At 44.7% G+C, this 22855-nt stretch overlaps 3 protein-coding genes across 13 annotated transcripts in view; 2 read left to right on the plus strand and 1 right to left on the minus strand.

The window, feature by feature from the left end:
- The window catches only part of sez6l (seizure related 6 homolog like), a 52742-nt gene extending 49881 nt beyond the window's left edge, over positions 1–2861 (plus strand). For 2 of the 3 annotated variants that reach the window (XM_023961138.1, XM_023961136.1), the window contains 2 exons: positions 325–430; positions 521–2861. In XM_023961138.1, the coding sequence (XP_023816906.1) occupies positions 325–430; positions 521–553 (139 nt within the window). In that variant the 3' untranslated portion in view covers positions 554–2861. The remainder of the gene's footprint in view (positions 1–324; positions 431–520) is intronic. The other variant, XM_023961137.1, reaches the window with a different exon arrangement.
- A 2665-nt stretch (positions 2862–5526) lies between these two features.
- Positions 5527–7305, plus strand: ubb (ubiquitin B). The gene is made up of 2 exons (XM_004074472.4): positions 5527–5651; positions 6433–7305. Exon 2 carries the CDS (start codon positions 6440–6442, stop codon positions 7127–7129), a length of 690 nt encoding a protein of 229 aa, XP_004074520.1. The 5' UTR covers positions 5527–5651; positions 6433–6439; the 3' UTR covers positions 7130–7305.
- The window catches only part of LOC101162225 (electrogenic sodium bicarbonate cotransporter 4-like), a 37138-nt gene continuing 21497 nt past the window's right edge, over positions 7215–22855 (minus strand). For 3 of the 9 annotated variants that reach the window (XM_023961141.1, XM_020707434.2, XM_023961143.1), the window contains 11 exons: positions 21882–21940; positions 20303–20494; positions 18898–19011; positions 16880–17041; positions 16530–16708; positions 16361–16433; positions 16206–16274; positions 13246–13419; positions 12164–12328; positions 10355–10407; positions 7215–7913 (listed from right to left, as the gene is read on the minus strand). In XM_023961141.1, the coding sequence (XP_023816909.1) occupies positions 7643–7913; positions 10355–10407; positions 12164–12328; positions 13246–13419; positions 16206–16274; positions 16361–16433; positions 16530–16708; positions 16880–17041; positions 18898–19011; positions 20303–20494; positions 21882–21940 (1511 nt within the window). In that variant the 3' untranslated portion in view covers positions 7215–7642. Of the gene's footprint in view, positions 7914–10331; positions 10408–10645; positions 10750–11994; positions 12008–12163; positions 12329–13245; positions 13420–16205; positions 16275–16360; positions 16434–16529; positions 16709–16879; positions 17042–18897; positions 19012–19218; positions 19333–20302; positions 20495–21881; positions 21941–22855 lie in introns of those variants that run through there. The other 6 variants (XM_023961142.1, XR_002874354.1, XM_020707435.2 and 3 more) reach the window with 6 other exon arrangements.

Consider the following 22855-nt stretch of genomic DNA (forward strand, 5'->3'; position numbering starts at 1 on the left):
ACAATTTAAAATGCAACTGATTTTAGTTTTAGTTTTATTTAACAATTTGTTGTTTAAATGATCACATTGAGATGTACATTTTAATGTTGAATTCTAAATTGCAAAATGTTTTTCCATATTCCAAGCCTGACTTGCATCTTACTTTGAATCATCAAAAAAACTTCCATACTGAACAGTTTTTAAAGACAGTAAAAAAATGCTAAAAACCGATTTTTTTTCAGTCTCATAGCCCATTGAGACGACTACTGTTGCAATATTGGGTTATATAAATAAAACTGAATTGAATTTTGCTGTTTCCTCCTTTCATGTGTTTCTGCCCAGCAGGTGCCGATATCACTCCAACCTGAGGTTGCCTCTCATCTATCCCCATCCGTACCGACAGATCACTGTAGAAACAGAGTTTGACAACCCGCTGTACGAGACAGGAGGGGTAAGTTCCAGGACGCTCAAGAGCCTCCTTCAGTGCGTGTAGCTCCTGTGCACATATATGTGTCACTGCCGCTGTGTGTTTGCTCCTCAGCATGACACCAGAGAGTATGAAGTTTCAATATGAGAAGCCTCCAAAGGACATTTCTGAACCGACAGACCCGCGCTCACCCTCCATCTGCCCCACCCGCCCCGCTCCGGCCAGGAGGAGGCATTGTAAATACAAACGATGATGTCCTGCCCCTTCTGCTGCGAGGAGACGCAGACACTGATCCTGTTCTCCATCCCTTGATGCGAAAGCTTTTCTACACCTAAATGGGAGAGATGGAACAAAGAGGATCCAGGCGTTAGACAGAGACAGACCAGAGAGGGGGTGATGGGAGATGAAGGATGGACTACAAAATACCCAAAGATCATCTGCTGACTGACATGGTGGAGAAAGAGAAGTGAGATGACATTGCTGGGGGGGGGGGGGGTCAGGGTTTGGTCCATCTCCTTCAGGTCTACAATCTTGTCCCTGGTGTCCTTTGACAGCTCTTTGGTCTTGGTGATGGTGGAGAGGCTGCAGTCTGACTCTTTAAGGCTACGTTCATAACGGCCTTGTGAAGGTGCGTTCAAGAACACGCCAAACCCACATTCTCGAACACTGGACAAGCAGGGAGGGGCTTCTTCTTCGTTTTTCTTTCTCTACTGTTTACTGGTGCATGTCCGCCATCTACAGCTGGAAGAGTCTTGGTGTGAAATGTTGAAGCGGTGTAAATCTGGCAAATCTTGCTCCAGTCTTTCTCTGTCACAGCTCTGTTCCGACACATGAAGGACTTGGTGTCGTAGAATTCCAGCCGGACACAAACCGCAGTCATGAATTTCTCCTCCATGATCAATTTTCAAACGATTGCCACCTTCGTGAATGAATATGAACGCCATCCAAATGTCACGACCAGATCCAAGTCCCTGATTAGTCAGAGTTCAACCTGGTTTGACTTTCAAGATACGTTCAAGGGATGCCACTTTTGTACGTAGAACCCGAGAACGGTCATAGAAATTTGCGTAGCTACACTAGAACGTGATAGCGGTTGCCTGAACGCGCGTTGCAGTGGGCGGTGTGAACCTACTGTAGCTGGGGGGTGTGGACTAGTGTCTTTAATACCAATAACCAGGAAGCAGGAGGGAACTTCTGATCGAGTTGGAGGACAAGTCAACACACACGTGTGCCAAATTAAATAACCAGTAGCATGCCATTGTACCCGCTGTAATTGGGCTGTTTGAACTCGAATCTTGTCAGTGGAGGAGTTTAAATATCTGGGGGTCTTGTTCACGAGAGAGGGAAGACCGGAGCGTCAGACTGACAGGCGGATCGGAGCAGAGTCCGCCGTTATGCGGTCGCTGTATCGGTCCATTGTGGTGAAGAGAAAGCTGAGCCAGAAAACAAAGCTCTCAACTTACCGGTCTATCTCAAGTCCAATTCTCACATGACCTCTGACCAAAAGAACGAGGTCCCGAATACAAGCAGCTGAAATGAGCATCTAGTCTGGATGCCTCCCATGTCCCACTGGGTGGAGGCCCCGGGGAAGATCCACTGGAGAGACATACTCTCTCCAGCGTGTCCTGGGAACACTGGTTGAGCTAGAGAAAGTGGCCGGGAAGAAGGAAGTCTAGGCATTTTTGGTTAGACTGCTTCCCCCGCGACCCGGTCCCGGGATAAGCGGAGGAAGATGGATGGATTGGTGGACTTGAATCTTCTTTATGTCTAAATCATCAACCACCATAGCAAAGTGAAACCACTTTGCTGTATTTGAATCTGTTCACCAGGAGGCCCTGAATGCAACTGACCCTGAATTTGCCAGGGCCATGTTATGAGGAACAGTTTGTTGTCTGAACTGATTTGCAATCGAGCATAACAAACTTTTCTGATAGTAGATACGAACGATTGACTTTAAAGTTGTGGAGGTGCCACCATGTTCAAACATATCATCTCTGGAATTCCAATGAAAAGAATGAAAACTCACCACAGTGAGATGGAACGTGTCCTGTCCCAGAACCCCCTCCTGCCTGCAGTCCCTTTCCAAGTTCTTCCCCGGCCGTTTTCCTTCTGGCTTCAGCTGCAGCTGAGCGGCTCGAAGCCCCACAGCTCTGTGGTCTCATTTCTCTTTCGTGAAGTTACGCTGAGCGTGCTAGAAGCAGTGCCAAAGGTCTGGACCGGTCACGATGGAGCTGAAGAACATGCATTGTTGCAGATGTGAATAACGTAGCTGTAGTTTAATGATCGATATTCAAGTGCGAGCTCGGTCAACCCACCAGATAATGTATTTATTTTGATGTACTGTATATGTGACGTTTTATGCAGATTGATAAATGTACATTTTCATTTAAGGCGACAAATGTTAACAGTTTGACTAAATAAGTTGTAAAACTTCAATAAAAAGTGTAAAAAACTTTGAGGTGGTCCTGTACAGTTTTTCTATTTCTCCTTTAGTGATGTGGAAATGTAAACAGGCGTGATTCGCACAACGCAGACAATGTGACAAAATGATGATGCAACATAGTGACTTCCAAGGAATTGCATATTTTAGGATCACTCCCCCCTAATTAATTCATTTTTTATGGTAGAATTAACTGCATTTTTGCTTTTTTGTCACTGCTTTATTCTAAGAATTTAGACGTTTTTCAATTTGAATATCATCCCTTTTTAAACTTAAAACAGTGGTGTGCATGTACGCACACACATGCACGTACGTGCACGTACTCCCACCAGAGTGTACCCCACATTCACCCAACAGCACCTGGGATATGGGTATAGGCCCCAGCGATCTCATAACCCCAACAGGTTTGAAAGCAGGTTTGAAAAGAATGGACGGAATCAAGTTTTTCTCTACTTTATAAACTTTGGGCCCGACTTGTAAATCGTTTCCTGCAGCCTTAGGCGAGGTCAAGCGAACCGGTGGTTCTGCCACTGATTATTGATTGAAGCCTCCAGTGATGTACAAGTATGGATTTGGGCTGCAAAGTTTAAGACAGCTCTGCTCTTTACACAACGCTTCCAGGTTCAAGAAAAGCACAAATCTGAGACAAGGACACCAACAGTTCCTGCTGAGCTGACCGCTCTCAGGCATCGGAAAAACAAGTCAGAGATTTTTCCACGTGGCTGTAATATAAAGTATATTAACTCTAAGTTGTTAAAAAACTAGAACAACAAGAACACTGAGAACCGCAATACAAACTATAATGAAAAAGGTCAAATGCAATTTAGCGCAATAATCGGTTTATTTTCATTTCTGGTGAATGGGAAACTGATAAACCGGAGCAGACTAAACTGTATCCGTAACTCTACATTCACATCGCCCCCGGCAACGCACGTTCAAGCAGCCACTTCCAATAAAAAGCCCGTGTAAATGAGCATTAATGAATGTTTCGGGCTTCTGTGTTCAAAACTCCCGCCTTCACACGTAGCTCACAACTGTTTTCGGGCTCTACGTACAAATGCGGGTTGAAAGTTAAACCAGGTCGAACTTTGACTAATCAGGGACTTGTATTTGGTAGTGACCTTTGTAACCCTTGTACAATCTTAGATGACCCCCCCCTTCCATGACAAAGGTGGATAAAGGTGGAAAGATTTCATGTAATCCATGGACACCAGTGAAGATCACAAATCATTGAAGAAAAAAGGTTCAGAGCACTGTCTAGTGGGTCTAGATGACCCAACTCCCAATGGTAAAGTTGCTAGGATAGCACAAGGGTTAAATCACGAAGGTGGCAACTGCTTGAAAACTGATCACGGAAGGGGAAATGAATCATTGAGGTTTGTGCCCAACTGGAATTCTGTGACACCAAGTCTTTCATATATCGGAACGGAACTGTACGAGAAAAACCCTGGAGCAAGATTCACCGAATTTGCACCACTTGGACATTTCGCGCCAAGTCCCTTCCACCTGTAGGTGGTGTACATGGGATAGTAAACAGAAGAAGAAGAAGCCCTTTCCTGCTTGTCCACTGTGAACCCCATCGGATAAAGGCACGCTCTTGAACGTGCGCCACATTCGTAGCTCTCAACCTGATGTGAACTGCTTTCTCTTTTCAGCTGTACAACAATTTAAAGTTCAAACTTGACAATTATGAAAACTTTTTGAATCGTTCTTGTAAGTTTCTCCCAGATTGTGTGACACAAACAGATTTTCTTTGAACTGACTGCTGTTGTGGTGCTAATGTACCCTGTTGGGTGCATTTTTCAACCTCCAACCCCCTCTAACGTTCGGATCCCTCATGTTGCGTGGATGCTAATGAGAGCACGGGGCTTCCTGCCATGCTAGCAATTATCAAAGGCTTTGCTGCTGCATTTGCCCCAGCTCTCCAGAAGCTTTTCACAGATGCTTGATGATGTTGGGGACTCTGGGGGTTCTACCCACACATGTTTAATGAAGCAAAAGACATCCAAAGAGCAGCATTGAATGCCTCAAGTTAATGTGGTGGGTTCATTATCTGCAGAGTGAAAATGAACAGAAAAAGACGTGTGCGGAGTGAGTTCTTAAAAGGCATAAAATAAAGCATCTGTCAGGAACAATGACCTATGAAACAGGGATTTAGGCTGAATCATTGGTTTATTTGGTTTAAATAGCACCTGTTCACATCTAAACTCATGTCAAGGCAAGAAAGCAATTATCATTTTATACAACCCCCCCCGTAACTGAGGCACTGAAGGACAGGAGGAGGAATGGCTCCCCTCTGAGAGTGAAATCAGACTCAATTCACGAGCAAAAAACACTTCAGCTGTAAGGAAACAAGTCAGAACAACAAAACAGTTTCAGGTGTGTTTATTCATTACTGTGTAGAAGCAAACTTTTTAAATGTCGACTGAAATAAAACAGATGTAAACATCAAATACATACTGTACATCTACATATTATCTACATACCATCATTCAAACTTGTATGCATGCATACATACACACAAATACAAATTTTTAAGTCTAAAATGGGATAAGATACAACTGAATAGATAGACACGTTTTTTAGGATGAAAATCTGCAAAAATGAAAATGGAAATGAGCATGACCATTTTCTCTACCTTTAATAAATGAAATATTAAAAGATCACAGCGTTTAAATGTTTTATAGTTCGCGCGGAAGGATATCTTCTGCGGTGTATAAATACGCCTGCGCCACGCCTTGCGTACTCATATCTGTCTCGGGATCCGGAGTTCATTTGTTATTCAGCGGTGGGAACAATTTGTTTGTAAGTTTTTTTTTTTTTTTTATCTTAAACTGTTTTTGTGCTTTCCGGATTTTAATCCGACTCGAAATGTTAATGATTTTTCTTAGTCGTAGGAACGCGTTTAAAAAAAGGGTTTTGTCACGTATAAGTCCCTCACGAAATTGTGACGCTAATTTCAAGACTAGACTCTCTGCTAAATCTTTTGTTTTCTAAATATTTCATGTAAAGTCGCTAAAGACGTCTTTTAATAGAACACATAAAACTCTAAATGATGATTTTAGTAGTTAAACTAAATGCGTCACAACGAGAGTAAACCGGCTGTTTATGGCGGTTTCCGTTCGTGTTAGCATCGTTAGTCGCTTAGCTTCTCCTCTTGACTTGGACTTTTAAGCAGAAGAGTTCCAAAATAAACTACATCCTCCAATATAAAGTTTTAATATAAACCTAGTTAACGAGAAGTCAGTTTTGTGTGCTTAACTTTAACGCCACGTCAGCGTTCACAGTTCCGGATGGGTGAGGCTTTAGCCTTAGCATGAATGCTAGTCGATGAGGAAGGCCTCGAAATCCGTCAGTTTCTGTTATTCACCATAAAAAAGAACGCACCAAAAATTCATTTTGGACTTAAACTTACCATTAAAAACACATTTTTAGGCATTGATATCTTTTGAGAGGCTTCAAAGTTACTAGTTTCCTCAGGGGGATAATAAGCTAAATAACAGGCTATTTAGCCAATTCCTGTCATTTAGCTAGGAATCGCCGTCTGGGCTTAAGAAATTAACCTGGTTTTATTTTCATTTTTTAGTGTAAAGATGCAGATCTTTGTGAAAACCCTGACTGGGAAGACCATCACCCTGGAGGTGGAGCCCAGTGACACCATCGAGAACGTGAAGGCCAAGATCCAGGATAAGGAGGGCATCCCACCCGACCAGCAGAGGCTGATCTTTGCCGGCAAACAGCTGGAAGATGGTCGCACGCTGTCCGACTACAACATCCAGAAGGAGTCCACCCTCCACCTGGTCCTCCGCCTCCGAGGAGGGATGCAGATCTTTGTGAAAACCCTCACTGGGAAGACCATCACCCTGGAGGTGGAGCCCAGTGACACCATCGAGAACGTGAAGGCCAAGATCCAGGATAAGGAGGGCATCCCACCCGACCAGCAGAGGCTGATCTTTGCCGGCAAACAGCTGGAAGATGGTCGCACGCTGTCCGACTACAACATCCAGAAGGAGTCCACCCTCCACCTGGTCCTCCGCCTCCGAGGAGGGATGCAGATCTTTGTGAAAACCCTCACTGGGAAGACCATCACCCTGGAGGTGGAGCCCAGCGACACCATCGAGAATGTCAAAGCTAAAATTCAGGATAAGGAGGGCATCCCACCCGACCAGCAGAGGCTGATCTTTGCCGGCAAACAGCTGGAAGATGGTCGCACGCTGTCTGACTACAACATCCAGAAGGAGTCCACCCTCCACCTGGTCCTCCGCCTCCGAGGAGGAAACTAAATTTGCTTCATGTTCCATCAAGTTTTACCAGTGTTCTCTGCACGTGTTCATTCCTGTTCAGCTCAGTTTCTGAAGTTTGCTTTTCTTTAATTAACTTCAACTCTTCAGTAGAAACTGAAGTTAGAATGTTTGCTTCTGTTTGCAAGTGTTTAAGCTAATAAAGGCAAAATAAAGCAGTCTGCTTCATGTCATTATTAACCTGGTCAGGGTATTAAATGTCTGAGGGGAGGGAGACGAGAATACTCGAGTATTGAGGAGAGCTCTTTGTCTGGTTGCATCACATCTGCCTGGTCTGAAGTGTAAAAACCAGATTATTTCATTTAATTAATTTCCATTTAATCTAAATTATATTAAACTTCAGTCTACGTGACTTTCAAAATAAAAGCACAGCCACATTTACACTTAAAGGAGATGGAGCCTGTCCTGATAGAAACCACCACTAGAGGGCGATGTGGTTCCAAAGATGCTGAAGGTTTCGGGTCGGGCTGCTGCACCCTACTCCAACGATTCAGTTCACAGAATTGTTTCTGCACAGGAGTCCCTGAGGTGCACGGGTCTGGGGCAGACCCTGTCGGGTAGTGGTGGTGCTGGGGGGTCAGTGGGGGCAAACAGGTTGTATCGGCACTCTCTGGAGTAAACGGCAGACTCCTCGCTGTCTGACTCCACCCGGATGCTGACCTGAGGGACGGGCTGGTGAGGCGGCCGCTGGGGCTCCGGGGGGACGAGGCCCTTCTGGGAGTGATCAGGTGAGGGGGGGCAGGAGATCTTCAGGTGTAGAGTGATGCTGGGAAACAGTGGTGGTGGGAAACGTTTACTCTCATCACTCGCACTCAGTTTGCAGTCAAAAAGGAGCTTAAAGCATCACATTTTCACTGTAGAGACTCCAGGTTCAACTGATGCGAACGGACGATCACCAGCAGAAAAACAAACATGTGAAGCTGAGGAGTCGGGGCAGATTTACGCAAATCAATGCCTTCCTCAGCTTCAGTGTTTGTCCTGCAGGGAGCGCTGCTCTTTATTACAGCAGGCCGGGGTCAAAGAGGTCAAGGTCTGAACAGTTCTGAACAAAATCAAAAGATCAAATTGGGAATTTCGTTTAAGTCTTCAGAAACAGAGTAAGAATTTAAAACACTCAGCGACTGGTTTACAAGCATTCGGTTAGCATGCTGGGCTGATTTATGTGTGTGTTGGTTTTTTGGTAGCTTAATCACCTAAAGAACCATCAAGTGTTGTCTTGTGCTAACGGTATATCATTGTATGTTCTGTAAAACTACCCAGTGATACATTTAGCATGTTGTACTTTCTGTAATCCTGTTAAACTTTTGTCACCTTCCAAAACAAAAACCTGTTCTGCCTTTAAGTGTTTGTGATGCTTTAGAACACAGAACTACTCGTTTTATACAATAGAACTGGGTTAACCCTTGTGCTATCTCAGGTGACCCCCCCTTCCATTGACGTGTTCTCCCTACCATGACAAAGGTGGATAAAGGTGGAAAGATTTCATGTAATCCATGGACACCAGTGAAGATCACAAATCATTGAAGAAAAAAGGTTCAGAGCACTGTCTAGTGGGTCTAGATGACCCAACTCCCAACGTTAAAGTGCCTAGGATAGCACAAGGGTTATAGCCATTAATTGTATAAGAAAACTGGATTTAGTAGCCCCTCCCCTGTGGTGTTTCAAACAGGAAGTGGCTCCAAGATGCCAAAACAATTCCTATGTGTTCTTGAAAATCCTAATTTTTTCATATTTTTTTTCTGTAGTTATAAACTGACCGTTCGGATGCCTCCGTAAAAATGGGTGGAGCTTGCTGGCCCCCGGCGTTTAACAGATTTCGTGTAGCCCTCTTTTACATGGTAAGGGTTGTGGCCTTCTAACAAGCTCAGTCCCGATTAAGAGTGGTTGCCATGGAAACAATAACTCAAACGGAGTAACTGACTTCATTTGGTTGGAGCCAGAAGTAAAGCGTTTTCTGTGGGTGATGTCACACTCACTCGCTCCAGCTCTGAGATACAGTCAACGTAAAAACACACAAAAATACATCAGCACTATGACTGTAGTGTATTTTTAGGGCGTCTATGTTTGACTGCATCCGAAAACTGGATTGAGTGATGTCATCCATAGAAATCCAGATCAGTCCGATTCTGGAGCAGATTGGATGGTTTTAAAAATGTTTTTTTATATTCAATGCTAGCGTTAAGGGTGAGCATCATGGTATGGGGGAGTGTGTTGTAGGTTTGATGCCTTAGCCCTTGTGCTATCCTATGACCCCACCCTTACATTGACGTGTTCTCCCTACCATGATAAAGGTGAAGAGGATTTCATGTAATCCGTGGACACCAGTGAAGATCACAAATCATTGAAGGAAACAGGTTCAGAGCACTGTCTAGTGGGTCTAGATGACCCAACTCCCAATGGTAAAGTGCCTAGGATAGCACAAGGGTTAAGGGTGTCTTCAAAAGAAAATAAAGTGAACTAAAGACAGATTAAACGTTTCTTTGAGACATTTCTTTAGGTAAACTTGTATAGTATGGGTTGTTTAGGATTGGGTCAGATGGTCCAAACTGTTGACTGTGTCAGAACACCGGAGTGAGTGGGCGTGGCTTAGTTAGGGCTCCAACCAAATGACGTCAATTCAGTCACCATTTTTTTCGCGATATGGATACCGCAGTGTTGGAGCCAGACGTCAGCAGCTAGTAGGCATTGATTGGTCCAAATTGATCAGACTCAACGCTTCTATGGCAACCACTATCACCAATCAGGAACAAACTTGTCAGAAGGCCACACCCCTACCATTTGAAAGCGGGCTACACAAAAAATGTCCTACGATTTGGGAGCAGGCTCCACCTATTCAGATTGAGGCATCTGATTGGTCAATTTATATCTTGAACTACAGAGAAATGAGGATTGTTAAGAAAACGTTTAAGAAGAGGGATCAGCGTAACAACGGTTCTTCTGACCAATAGAAGGACTGAGTAACAGCTGTTTATTCCTCCACAGTGGTCCTTGAGCTTCTTGGAGTCACTTCCTGTTTTGAACGCCAGGGGGAGGAGTCCTTCAGTCCAGTTCTCATATACAATCAATGTCTCTTATTCTGTTGTCACACTTGCATCATTGCAGATATAATAATCCAAAGATTGTCTTGAGGCGTCGTCCCAGCCAGCGCTCCTGTCGGGCGAGTATATCAGATCGCTGTAGGGGACGTGCAGTTTCAGCACGCAGTACCTGCGGTCAAGCTCATTTTGGTCGGACGTGACTGTGGAGTAGGGGTTCATCTCCTGTAAGGAAGACGGGCGCAGAACCAGCGTGTGCACAGAACAACACCAAGCAAGCAAACACACACACACAGAAACACAGTCAGTTAACAACAACAAACCACTCGGATCCGTGGTCATCCCTGTTCTCTGGGGTCTGGGAATTTCAGCTCAAATGAACAAAATCTGCTCTGAAGCATGTTCTCAGCGGAAACTCGGCAGCAGCAGGCATGTGAGGAGCAGCAAACACCGGGGTACTCACTCAGAGCTTGGGACTGGGGTGGGGGGGTTAACATGGGTGGGGTCTGACTCCGATTGGGGCTTGATGGCCTCCATGTGAATCCTCACCGGAGTGGAGCTGTGGGGCTGAGAGGAAACAGTGGACATGCAGGAAAAACCGGCATCTTTCAGGAGAGTGGTGGATTTGATCCCCATGGACTCTGGATTTCTTTGGGGGCGGCTCTAAATGATCTCAGAATAATTATCAAAACACTGAAACTTTGCTGCATTAGTGGCTGTTTTGGTTTAGGTGTTAACCCTTTCATGGATTCAAACATTTTACATGTGTGTTGTTCTCAGAACGGCACCCATGAAATGAATATCTGCAGAGTCATCAGAATGATATTGAAACAAAATATTACTCAAAGTCAAAGTGTATTTTTCCCTGTTTGGTCTGTGGATCAGACACAGACTGTCCACAGTCACACGGTAGTAAACCAGATCAGGGTTCACTTGAACGTAAACAGGAAGCATGGTTTGGGGGGTTTTGGTCCACAGAGTTCAGATTAGCCTCTAAACCAGCCAAACAGAGCAGACCATCCAAAAAACAAACAAACAGCAATGCAGACGGTTTCCAAACAGGCTGAGGAAATTATTCCACGTCTGCCGTTGCCGTCAATAAAATCCTCCATACTCATCTTCACGGTCTGAAAAAGGTCTTTTCTGTTAAAGGAGAATGCTGTCTTCAAGTACTACATCAGGAATGCAGTCGCTAAATTTGAAAAGGCTTGTGCTGAATTAAAGTAAATGCACCCAAAAATGATAGAAAACTGAACCCAGGTAGGAACAAAATCACAGAATTGTCCTGTAACGGAAGGCCGGTTATGCTCTGCTTTGTTACTATTATAAACGTTGATATCCTAATAAAACTGGTCATGGGGGGTTGAACAGCCAACCGGCAATTGGCTTGTTGGTGGTTGAACTCCCAGGCTTGGGAGTCACTGTGCCCTCGGGCAAGACACCAGATCTGTCAAGTTCTTTGAAATAAAAATATTTGCTAAATGCAGGGCTTGGCACCTACTAAACATTTTCTTCAAATTGTCAAGGTTTTGGTTCTATTAGTGTAGAATTAGAGTTCTATGTGGGAACTTTGAAAAAGTTACGATAAATTTCAAACGTAAGAGTTTGAAAGCGAGACTGTCTGATTGGAAGCCTGAAAACGGAGGTCAGGATCCAGACGTTATGACAGTAAGGCTTTAACAAGTTCATGAACAGTAACAAATGCAGAGCAGCACAGGTCTTCTGACTGAGGAGCAGACCAGAAGGTTGTTTCTACAGAGACGTGGGAGAAGGAGGAGGACACACAGAAGACTGTAAGAAGCGTTACAGTGCCTTTTCAGCAACACTGTGGAGCAGAGAGGAGAAATGTAGAGTATTAGTCAGAGAACACAAACTGCAGAGCGACAGCCACCACAAGAACACCATTATACCAGAAAAGACAGAAGAAGGAGCGTATCGCAGACAGACTGCATTCTCCATGAACTCCGCAGCTTTCCCTCACCTCTTCATCGCTCTCCGGCTCAACTGCCTTCTTCTCTTTTTTCTTTTTCTTCTCGTCCTCCTTCTTCTTCTTGTCTTTGTCCGGTAGGATGTCGTCCAGCCACGCCAAGTCGTGCTGCGAGAACATCAGATCCAGCAGCTTTCGAACAACCATCAGACCTAGAATCTGCAAAGACGGATCCATAGACGGGTGAAAAGTCATGATAGCTGTGGGGTCCTCCCCCAGGCTCCAACCAGGGTTTGACACGGAAAGGGTGCCAAAAGGTGTCCCTCATGTTTCACAGGTCTGCAGTGAGGCCGGTCCATCCTCTCCGCTGTCGGAGTCTGGAAATGCTCTCAGAAGAACTCGCTCCAGAGGGAACTCAGGCCATATCAAGCTTTCAGTAAATGGACAATCGGGTTTGTGTTGTGAAGTCAGACTAGTTTAGATTGCAGGGACTGACCCGGGTGCGTCAGTTTATCGGGTAAATCTGGACTGATCCTTTCTGAGGCCCCCAGAGGATTCTAAATGATGAGAAGTCTAAACAGAGTCTGCTCTGCTCCCGCTGACAACCTCTCAAAGCGACCCAAAGTAAACTGAGAATTTGGTTGGGTCCACCCACCTGTCAATCAAAAATATGCTTCTAATAACACAAACATTTAAGATAAAAAAAAAAAAAAAGCAAAATAGCTTATTGGAAATGAATGAAATCAAAATGTCGGTAATTGTTGAATTGTCAGCTCTGGAACGGGGCTACTGGGCATGCTCCAACAAATGACACCCCATTTGCTTGTGACCTGTTGTGGGGATGTGGGAATACTAAGTGATGGCAACATCAGGAAGAAGGAACCAGAGAAACTGGAGAAACACCAGGGACTCGGAAGAACTGGAGACAACTTGGAAGGTGAAGGTGACAGTGGTGATTGGAGCACTCAGCCTGGAGGAGTGGCTACAACAGATCCCTGGAAAACCTCAGACAAGGAACAGCCAAGATACAGTAGGGGGATACACATGATCCATGAGCAGCCATGAAGCGGTGCCTCCAGGAGCAGCAGCTTTATGGTAACGTTCAAAATATGGATATTTATGCCGTTTCCACCCACCATCACTGGGAAGATGATTGCCAGGAATGTGGATTTGAGGATCCAGAGAACGGCCAGGCAGACTATCTGAACCAGAGTGAAGAGATGGACCCGTCTGAGGGGGACGTGGCGTAGGAAGGAGAAGTCTGGCTGATGTTTGGGGGGCATCATGTACAACTTGATCCGCTCCCAGAACTAAAACATAAACACCTTTAGTTTAGATATTTTTTTTGTATTTGCAAGAGACTACACAGAAGTTTGGTTTCTCTGCAGGTGTATCCCTTGTGCTATCCAAGGCACTTTAACATTGGGAGTTGGGTCATCTAGACCCACTAGACAGTGCTCTGAACTTTTTTCTTCAAAGATTTGTGATCTTCACTGGTGTCCATGGATTACATGAAATCTTTCCACCTTTATCCACCTTTGTCATGGTAGGAATAACATAATCAAAGTAAGGGTGGGGTCATCTAAGATAGCACAAGAGTTAAATGTTTCTCTCTTTACTGCTCAACTTAACCTTTCCTTTAGTTGAGGCTGACCCAGGTGACCCTAACACTGATCCATCTGCAGTGCGTCTCCCTTGCTTCACAACCCACGGCTTTTGTCCCGTGTCATTAACATCCAAAACTTTGTCAATCAGGCCCCATGCCCCTTCCATCCCCACTATGTCCATGTGAAATGCATTTTTCTGTCATAAATGATCATTTCGTATTTCCAGAATTAAACGTGATGGTGTATTCCGGTGTCTGTTATCGCGTGGGCACATCCCCTTTAAAACAAAATAAAAGTTAATACATTTTTACTTTGAAGTACAAAAGGAGTTTTTAATGTGAAACTGGAACCTGTTTTCGTTTCTCTGGGGTTTTTACAACACCACTGATGCCTTAACGGATTGGAAATATAACTCCTGCATAAAGCTTACATTGTGGTGCGGAGGGATGGATGGGAGACGCAGATATGACGGAAGCAATGTAAACATTCTGAGTAATGAACTTTGTGTTAATGAAACACAACGGAGATGCTACTCAACGGAGACGTTACTCAACGGGAATGCTACTCAATGGAGACGCTACTCAACGGAGACGCTACTCAACAGGAATGCTACTCAACGGAGACGCTACTCAATGGAGATGCTACTCAACGGAGACGCTACTCAAGGGAGACGCTACTCAACAGAGATGCTACTCAAAGGAGACAGTACTCAACAGGAATGCTACTCAATGGAGATGCTATTCAACGGAGATGCTACTCAACGGAGATGCTACTCAATGGAGATGCTACTCAATGGAGATGCTACTCAACGGAGATGCTACTCAATGGAGATGCTACTCAACGGAGAAGCTACTCAAGGGAGACGCTACTCAACGGAGACGCTACTCAACAGGAATGCTACTCAATGGAGATGCTATTCAACGGAGATGCTACTCAACGGAGATGCTACTCAAGGGAGACGCTACTCAACAGAGATGCTACTCAATGGAGACGCTACTCAACAGAGATGCTACTCAATGGAGACGCTACTCAATGGAGAGGCTACTTAATGGAGATGCTACTCAATGGAGACACTACACAACGGACATGCTACTCAACGGAGATGCTACTCAACGGAGATGCTACTCAACGTAGATGCTTTTCAATGGAGACGCTACTCAACGGAGACGCTACTCAACAGGAATGCTACTCAATGGAGACGCTACTTAATGGAGACGCTACTCAACAGGAATGCTACTCAATGGAGACGCTATTCAACGGAGACGCTACTCAACAGGAATGCTACTCAATGGAGACGCTATTTAACGGAGATGCTACTCAACGGAGATGCTACTCAACAGAGAAGCTACTCAATGGAGATGATACTCAATGGAGACACTACACAACGGACATGCTACTCAACGGAGATGCTACTCAACGGAGATGCTTTTCAATGGAGACGCTACTCAACGGAGACGCTACTCAACAGGAATGCTACTCAATGGAGATGCTATTCAACGGAGATGCTACTCAACGGAGAAGCTACTCAAGGGAGACGCTACTCAACAGAGATGCTACTCAATGGAGACGCTACACAACGGACATGCTACTCAACGGAGATGGTACTCAACGGAGATGCTACTCAACGTAGATGCTTTTCAATGGAGACGCTACTCAACGGAGACGCTACTCAACAGGAATGCTACTCAATGGAGACGCTACTCAATGGAGACGCTATTCAACGGAGATGCTACTCAACGGAGATGCTACTCAACGGAGAAGCTACTCAATGGAGATGATACTCAATGGAGACACTACACAACGGACATGCTACTCAACGGAGATGCTACTCAACGGAGATGCTACTCAACGGAGATGCTTTTCAATGGAGACGCAATGCAGACAGACCAGTGGAAATCTGCCTTCAGTCATGCACCTTTAGATGAAGAGCATCCGGGGGTCGCTCTTGAATAAAGGAAAGACGTTTTTTCCTCATATTCCTCATTGCTGCTCTTTCTTCTGTCTGCTTTTGCTTTCATCAATAAATGTAGACGCTATTGTTGCATTTACCAATTTTTCTCTATTTTGCTGCGTATCAGATGTTCCAGTGTTTCTGTCTGCCTCATCTGATGCCCTGAGCAGGAGCAAAGTAATTTTCCATGTGATGGTCGATAATGTAGGAATAATTTAGACAAACGTTTGGCTGTGTTGGCACATTTGGCTCCTTGCAATCAAAAGAACGTGGTATAAATCTGCTTCTTGGAACAAAGATTTCTTTCAACGTTCTTCGTGGAGAAGATCAAGACCGTCCTGGTTGAGGCAGTAAACTAAATAATAGCCAACATAATGAGACATTGCTGTTTCCATTTCAATCAGATCGGACATTGAACTTAATAAAAACCAATTGAAACTTTTTAAGCATTTATTTGGTTAGAACTTCATTTGTGCGGTTTTGAAATTCGGGGAATCAGAAGGTTCAAGCCCAGAGACACTGATCCGGAAGTCTGTACCTGGATGCCACTCAGCGAAGCCACTCCCATGTAGAGGAAGACGCCATACAGGACGGGCATGGGGATGTACTGAATCACACAGAACAGTAGAGTTAAAGCGAGGAGTGGAGAGGATAAAAGAAAAGAAAACAGAAGACATGAAGTTCCTGAATGACCTTCAAGACAGGAGCGAGGAAGACAGAGAGTCCGGTCAGAACGAACACCAATGTTCCCGTCAGACGCTGCTCTCTAAACCACACAACACCATCACTCAGGACGATGTCACACTCTCTTTAAAAAAGTCAGAGACAGGAAGTGACATCGCAAGTCTGAGCTGGGCTTCACCTGACTCCTAGGAACTGGGGCTGTTCCCCAGGGGCGCTGGTTTCGCTCTCCATCTTCAAAGAGTCTATGTGGGCGATGGAGATGACGGTGGCGGCCACATACCATGGCAGACCCATGAAGGAGCAGACCGCCATCAGCACCCCCACCCAGAACAGGTCCAGGTGGTAGCCACAGCCTTTCTGTGTGGAGAGACGAGAAGGTCAAACATGGAAATCTGGTTCAAAGTGGAACTAAAACGTTACGTCACGTTGATTCATTTTGTGTAGAAAACATTTTGATATCTTTCTCTGACAAACACAGTCGTCGTCTGTGCGTCTCTATCCTGCAGGTGACCTCCTCCTCTCACACACCTTCAGCTTGTTTTCTTTGCGGTTGACGATCACGGCGCTGATCTGCTGATCCATAAAGATGAGAATGGTGACCAGGAGAGCTGGAACACTGCTGGCCAGGTACCACCACCAGGGGTTCTTCCCAAATGGCGTCACCAGCCAACCGCGGTCGCTGCGTGTCGGCTACGTCACAAAATAAAAAAAAAACAACAAGAAGTAAACAAACTCAGGCTCCACAAATCCAAAGTTAGGAGAGTGCAGCAGTGAACGGAGGACACGTCAGGTGAGTTTGTGACTTATTGGAATGATGAACCTTTTGAGTTTATACTAAAATCTTCTTGTAAACATGTTGGAACATTAATAAAGTTTAAGGAATTAATTTCTAAATCCTATTGTAGTTGGACTTTTGAAGTTAAAAAGTTAACTTTGGCAAATACAAGAAAAATGCATTGGTGTCATGAAACTGAGTAGCTTGAGTCTTGTAAGATTTAAATTCCAAAGGAAAATTTGTTTACGCAATAGAAAAAAACAAAACTCAGCTCACAAGCCAACCTGTAGCCAACTTAGTGATCTAAAGATAAGATTAAATATTAAGATTGAAATTGCACTTCTGAGTATGTTTTTATTTAAACCATTGTGAATCAGGACGAAAAAATTCTGTTTGTAAAAACTTGTAGTTGTTTCGTAGAAGCTACAATCGGTTACAACGTCTTTGTTTTCCTCATCTGAGCTGGAATCTGGCTCAAAATTGTACGGCGGTATCGCTCACCATTTTGTTGCGCTGCTAATGTTAGGTTGGGGTGGTGAGGGGCTGTAAGCTAGCAGGAGTATAAACAAAGGGATGATGGAAAAGATGCTCAGGGTTGCTCTGCGCCAATGGTCCTACCCACAAATGAGAGGCGAATTTCTGAGCTCCTGCCGATCTGCAGAAATTATGTCGTAGCAGGTTTTTTGATTTTGGCTAAAAACGCCATAATCCTAAGTAACCCTTGTGCTAACCTAGGCACTTTAACGTTGGGAGTTGGGTCATCTAGACCCACTAGACAGTGCTCTGAACCTTTTTTCTTCAATGATTTGTGATCTTCACTGGTGTTCATGGATTACATGAAATCTTTCCACCTTTATCCACCTTTGTCATGGTAGGGAGAACACGTCAAATTAAGGGTGGGGTCATATAAGCTAGCAAAAGGGTTAAAAAACCACCGGGAACACTTTGAAAACATATCAAAAGATGGTCCGAGGGGGACTTTGACATTGAAACTGCACACGCGAATCGCGTTTGGTGTAAACATGGCTTAACACTCAACGCTACTACATAAACTACAAGGGTGCACAAAGTAAGGGGATGCACGAGGTAGGGGGGTTTGCATGATGGACGGTAATGCATAAGGTGAAGTGATGAACATAATAAGGGTATACACATTAGCTAACCCCCTTAGGTCCCCCTTAGAGGACCCCCTTAGCATTAGCTAAGGGGGTCCTCAGGGTGTTGAGAGAAAAGGTTGGACTAAGAGTTGATTTTAGTAAGGGTGTGCATGAAGTATGGGGTTGCGCAGACTCAAGGGTTACATAAGGTAAGGGGGGCCATATGCACTGACACCAAGTCAGTCAAGATTTGACTGAACACAAAATAAACCAGTTGGCGATGTGACTGGTGTTATTGGTGTTGTTTGCCTTTTCAAAATACAGAACCATGAATCAGAGCCAGTAATCTTGTTTTCAAGAGGACCTCTGCAGTTGGGTCCACACACACCACAGCTCAGGTGAGCTTAACACCTTTCAGTGAATCAGATGATCCCAGGAAACAAACTCTCGTGTGGATCAGGAGATGAAGTTACATAAAACTAACATCAATGTGTCCTCAATACCTGCTGCACTTCCTAACATTTAGTTCAACAATGCCATGTGTTTTTGACAATTCTTTAATTAAGATCATCCATAAAGACCTAAATCATCTTTGTTCATTTCCACCACTGCAAACATGCACACAAGGAAATCAGAAATTCTTACCTGCAACAAAAGAAAAAGAAAATAATTACCTTAAACTCTGTTGGAACGATTAGTTTGGGAGTGTCTAACCCCATCAACATATCCAGACCCACAAAGGACATGATTGACATGAAGATGGCAAAATCACTGATTAGCTTCCTCATCTATGGATCCACCAACAAGCACACAAAGAGGGGGGGGGCAAACACGGGAATGAGGAAAAATTAACGAGAAACAGAAGAAAAGCATAGAAGTTACTTTGTCAATACTGATAAATTCAGCAAGAAGTGTCATGGAGAGGAAGGTTCAGACATGCAGAGGACAGAAAGATCTGACATTCTGGAGGTAGAGGAGGTCAGGGATCAGTGGACCTTGATCTCTGTGGGGACATGCAGTTTGGGCGTGTCCAGCTGCAGCAGACAGTCCAGCCCGCAGAAGACCAGGATGGAGATGATGATGGCAAAATCGCTGATGAGGGCACGGAGCTGGAGGACAAACAGGGAGAACAGGGGAGAGGAAGATGTGCTAAAGTTCCTCCAGGAGCAGACGAGGAGATTTCTGGAGGAGGAGGTCAGCAAGGTTCTGTTGCTTCATCAGGACAAATCTAAAGATGCACTCATTTGTAATTTGAACCGGTCCTAGAAAGCAGAGCCAGCATGTGTGTTTGGGCCCCACATGGGCTTTCCGTGGGTTCCTTGGTTCAGACAAGTTCCAATGTGGAGAAACAGCATGAGATCCGGGTGTGAGGAGGTGTACTGGCTTTATAGGCTCAAGCATTGGCCTGGCTGGGTCCCACCAAATTACAAACTGATTTAACTACTGCCTTGTTTCCTCTGAGCGGTCTGGTCCAGTTCAGAATGGTCCGGGCAATTCATGTGAGTGTTTCCACTCAACATTGGACCGTCACGGTGCATGGAGGGGTGATGCTATCAACAACAACAATGGAGGTCATCCAGCAGCTTAACGGGGACCCAAAAATGGAATGATTTGATGAATGGGTCCATTTCATGATGTAAAGACTCAAAATTATGGACCGGACCGGACCGCTCAGTGGAAACAAGGCTTAAGGGGCAACCAAGAAGCCCACAGATAAGCCCACAATGAAAATGTTTTGGGCACCCCATTGTCTGCAAGGGAAGCTGCTTCATCTCACTTTACCTCCCACACTTCCTGACCACAGGTGGGAGACGAGCACAGACCTACCAGCAGGTAAGGGCGCTGCCTTGTGGATAAGTTCAAAAACAACAGAGTCTGAATCCATCAGAGTGAAGTCAGACCATGAAACAGAGCTGTTTGGTCTTATGACTGATGGTTCAACCAATCAATTTTGGATTATCTGAGAGGTGAACATTAGGAAGGAGCAGTTTAAACTTGGAGAACCTGATTGACACAGACACATCAAACATTTCACATGCTGGGTCAGAGTTCTGGAGCTCTCCACCGATGATCCTTTACCTTTGTGGGAAAGTAGCGGCTGAACTTGAACTTCTTGAGAGACACGGTCATGGAGTAGGTTCCAAAGAAGAGGATGAAGGACATGAGGGCCAGATCAGGAACATACTTACAGGAGCTGCCCACCAGAGCGCCCCCGTACTTGATGCACTCCTTCTTACTCAGCTGACTCCAGTCCAGATCTGTCAAGTTAAACTATGACAGGGCAGAGGAGGAAGAGGGTGGAGTGAGAAGAGGGGTTTGGAAGGGGAGGATGCCAGGAAAACGGGTGGAGGAGTGGTAACAGAAGACAGAAGAGAAAAGACACGCGATAACAGAAGAAAATAATCCAGAGCAAGCAAAGAAGAAGACAATCTTCTTGGAGTCTCAAAGAAGACGATTGTCTCGTGTGGTCGGTGTCGGCTTCAAGAAATCTGGCTAATTTGGTCCGGATCGAGTCCTAAACCGTGTGTTTGGTCTGTGTTTAGACTGTCGTCAAGCAGACTTTCCTGTTTCGAACCAAAGCTTGCAAACAAACCATGTGGCTAAAGATCTTTTCACTCATAGGCCAGGGAGTATGGAAGTCCTAAACTCTGCAATCCTTGTCAGGATAAACGTTATTTTTTGCTGACCAATTCTGATTGTCTGTATCAACGTCAGGTTCAACACTTTTTACTTTGGTATGGCGCAGGAATGGGGAGTCCCACACGACTTGGAAAAAGTCCTGGCTTGTACAGCACTGTGCAGATGGTCATAATCTCGAATTGTTGGGATTAAATTACATAATCTCTTAATCTATTTTTGTTTGATGGCATATTTTGAACGTGTAGCATCCTGGGATGATTTTTACTCCTGAATTAGAAAATGAAAAGAATTTAATTTTGTGAGTTTTACTTCAAAATGTTAAAATTGAATCGGACCTGGATTTAAACCTCCTGGATTTTGTCCATAGAAGTACTGAACCCCAAGAACAACCTCAAGTTTCCAGGAACACATTTGAACTTCCCATCCGAGGGTGTAAATACTTCTATCGCGTCAATGCGCCTGGCTTCTCTGCGATAAGAGAACATTCTTTTGTTGCTCTGAAACGCCTCCACCTCCTTGTTTTATTCATGAACATCCCAACTCCCTGCTTCAGATGGAGGCTGTGTTGTTTTCAAAGCTCTGGAAATACCTGCAGTGGTGTTGGGGGGGGGGGGGGGGGGTTTCAGAGCAGGGGTGTTGAGTCAACGGCTGTGTGCCTCTTAGATAGAGTTTGGAAAAGTAACATCACACTCACCACTTTCTCAGCTCCTGAATGTTTCACTATAAACTGAGGCAGAAAAAAGGTTTGCTGTCTGTTTCCAGAATACATTATGGGTTTTGGATTGGGCCTTCTTTCTCACAGCTACACTTTAGGGAGAAAATGCATCATCGTTTGGAAATTATGTGTGACTAAATATGTGCATTCAAATTCAATTTCCAATTGGCTGAATATTTTTGAAAATGACTCAGAAACTCCCAGTTTTGTTCCAACAAATCAGTCTGTGAAGCAAACATGTCTGATGCCATGAAACGCGGCAGGTATTCTGCAGGTGAGCCGCATGTGTCCTTTGTCACTTACCAGCAGAGTCATGTTATCATCTGCCAGTGGAGCTGAAACATTCAAGCCCAGTGCAGATTCTGAGGAGGACAAAAACAAACCCGTCAGCGTTCGTGGTCAAACAAACGACCATTTCCCTGGATGTCGGGAGCATGACCTCCATCAGGGTCATCGCGAATACCGACTCACTTTTTCAGACGCCATCCAAGAACGAAGCAGAAACAAAGCAAACACAAAAATCAGCAGAGAGAAGAACAAACGTTTGCTTCCATTACATGTTAAAGGCTGGGGGGGGGGGGGGTGTTGAAAGTAATAGGGGGAAAAAACTTGCAGGGTTTGCACTAAAGTCATCTCATTCGGGATCTGTGTTTTATGAAATTTATGAGGAAACCCAGTTTTAGCCTCTGAAACGGATCTTCGGGTGGAAGAGTGTCCGTCCTGAACATCGACCGCATCGGTGAACTAGACTGAGCCGGTGTGACGTCACCCACAGTAAATGGTTACTTCTGGCTCCAACAATTCATTTTTCCCCGATACGGATGCAACTGATGGGATATTTTCTGTTTCGTTTATGGAGGTCTGGGGGTCATCAAAGGTAAGTTACTTCAAGTTTAAGTCCTATTAGAGTCCCATTGGGAAATTTGTTCTGGAAGCACAGCTGTGCCATTTGGTGGTTTAACCCCCAATCAGACTCCTTGATGCTGAGTGTCAAGCCCCATTTGGGTCCCTGTTTTTAGAGTCTTTGGAATGACCCAACCATGGATTTGAACCCATGACTTTCCAGTCTCAGGGCGGACACTCTACATACTAGGCGACTGAGTTGATAGCTTTAATGAAGGAAACTAAAAGTCATTATTAAATTCAAATAAAGTCAGTATTTCATCTCACTTCAGTCGTCCACTGAGCTTTTTAACCCTTCAACACCTGAGATGTCACAAGTGACGCCTAAATAACAGGCTCTTTGACCTACCGTAACTCCTCGACCGTTTATACGA

Source organism: Oryzias latipes, chromosome 12, assembly GCF_002234675.1.
Source record: "Oryzias latipes chromosome 12, ASM223467v1".
Lineage (NCBI taxonomy): Eukaryota > Metazoa > Chordata > Actinopteri > Beloniformes > Adrianichthyidae > Oryzias > Oryzias latipes.

Excerpts from the sequence above, each read along its gene's own strand:
- ubb (XM_004074472.4), top strand. The coding sequence starts at position 6,440 with ATGCAGATCTTTGTGAAAACCCTGACTGGGAAGACCATCACCCTGGAG.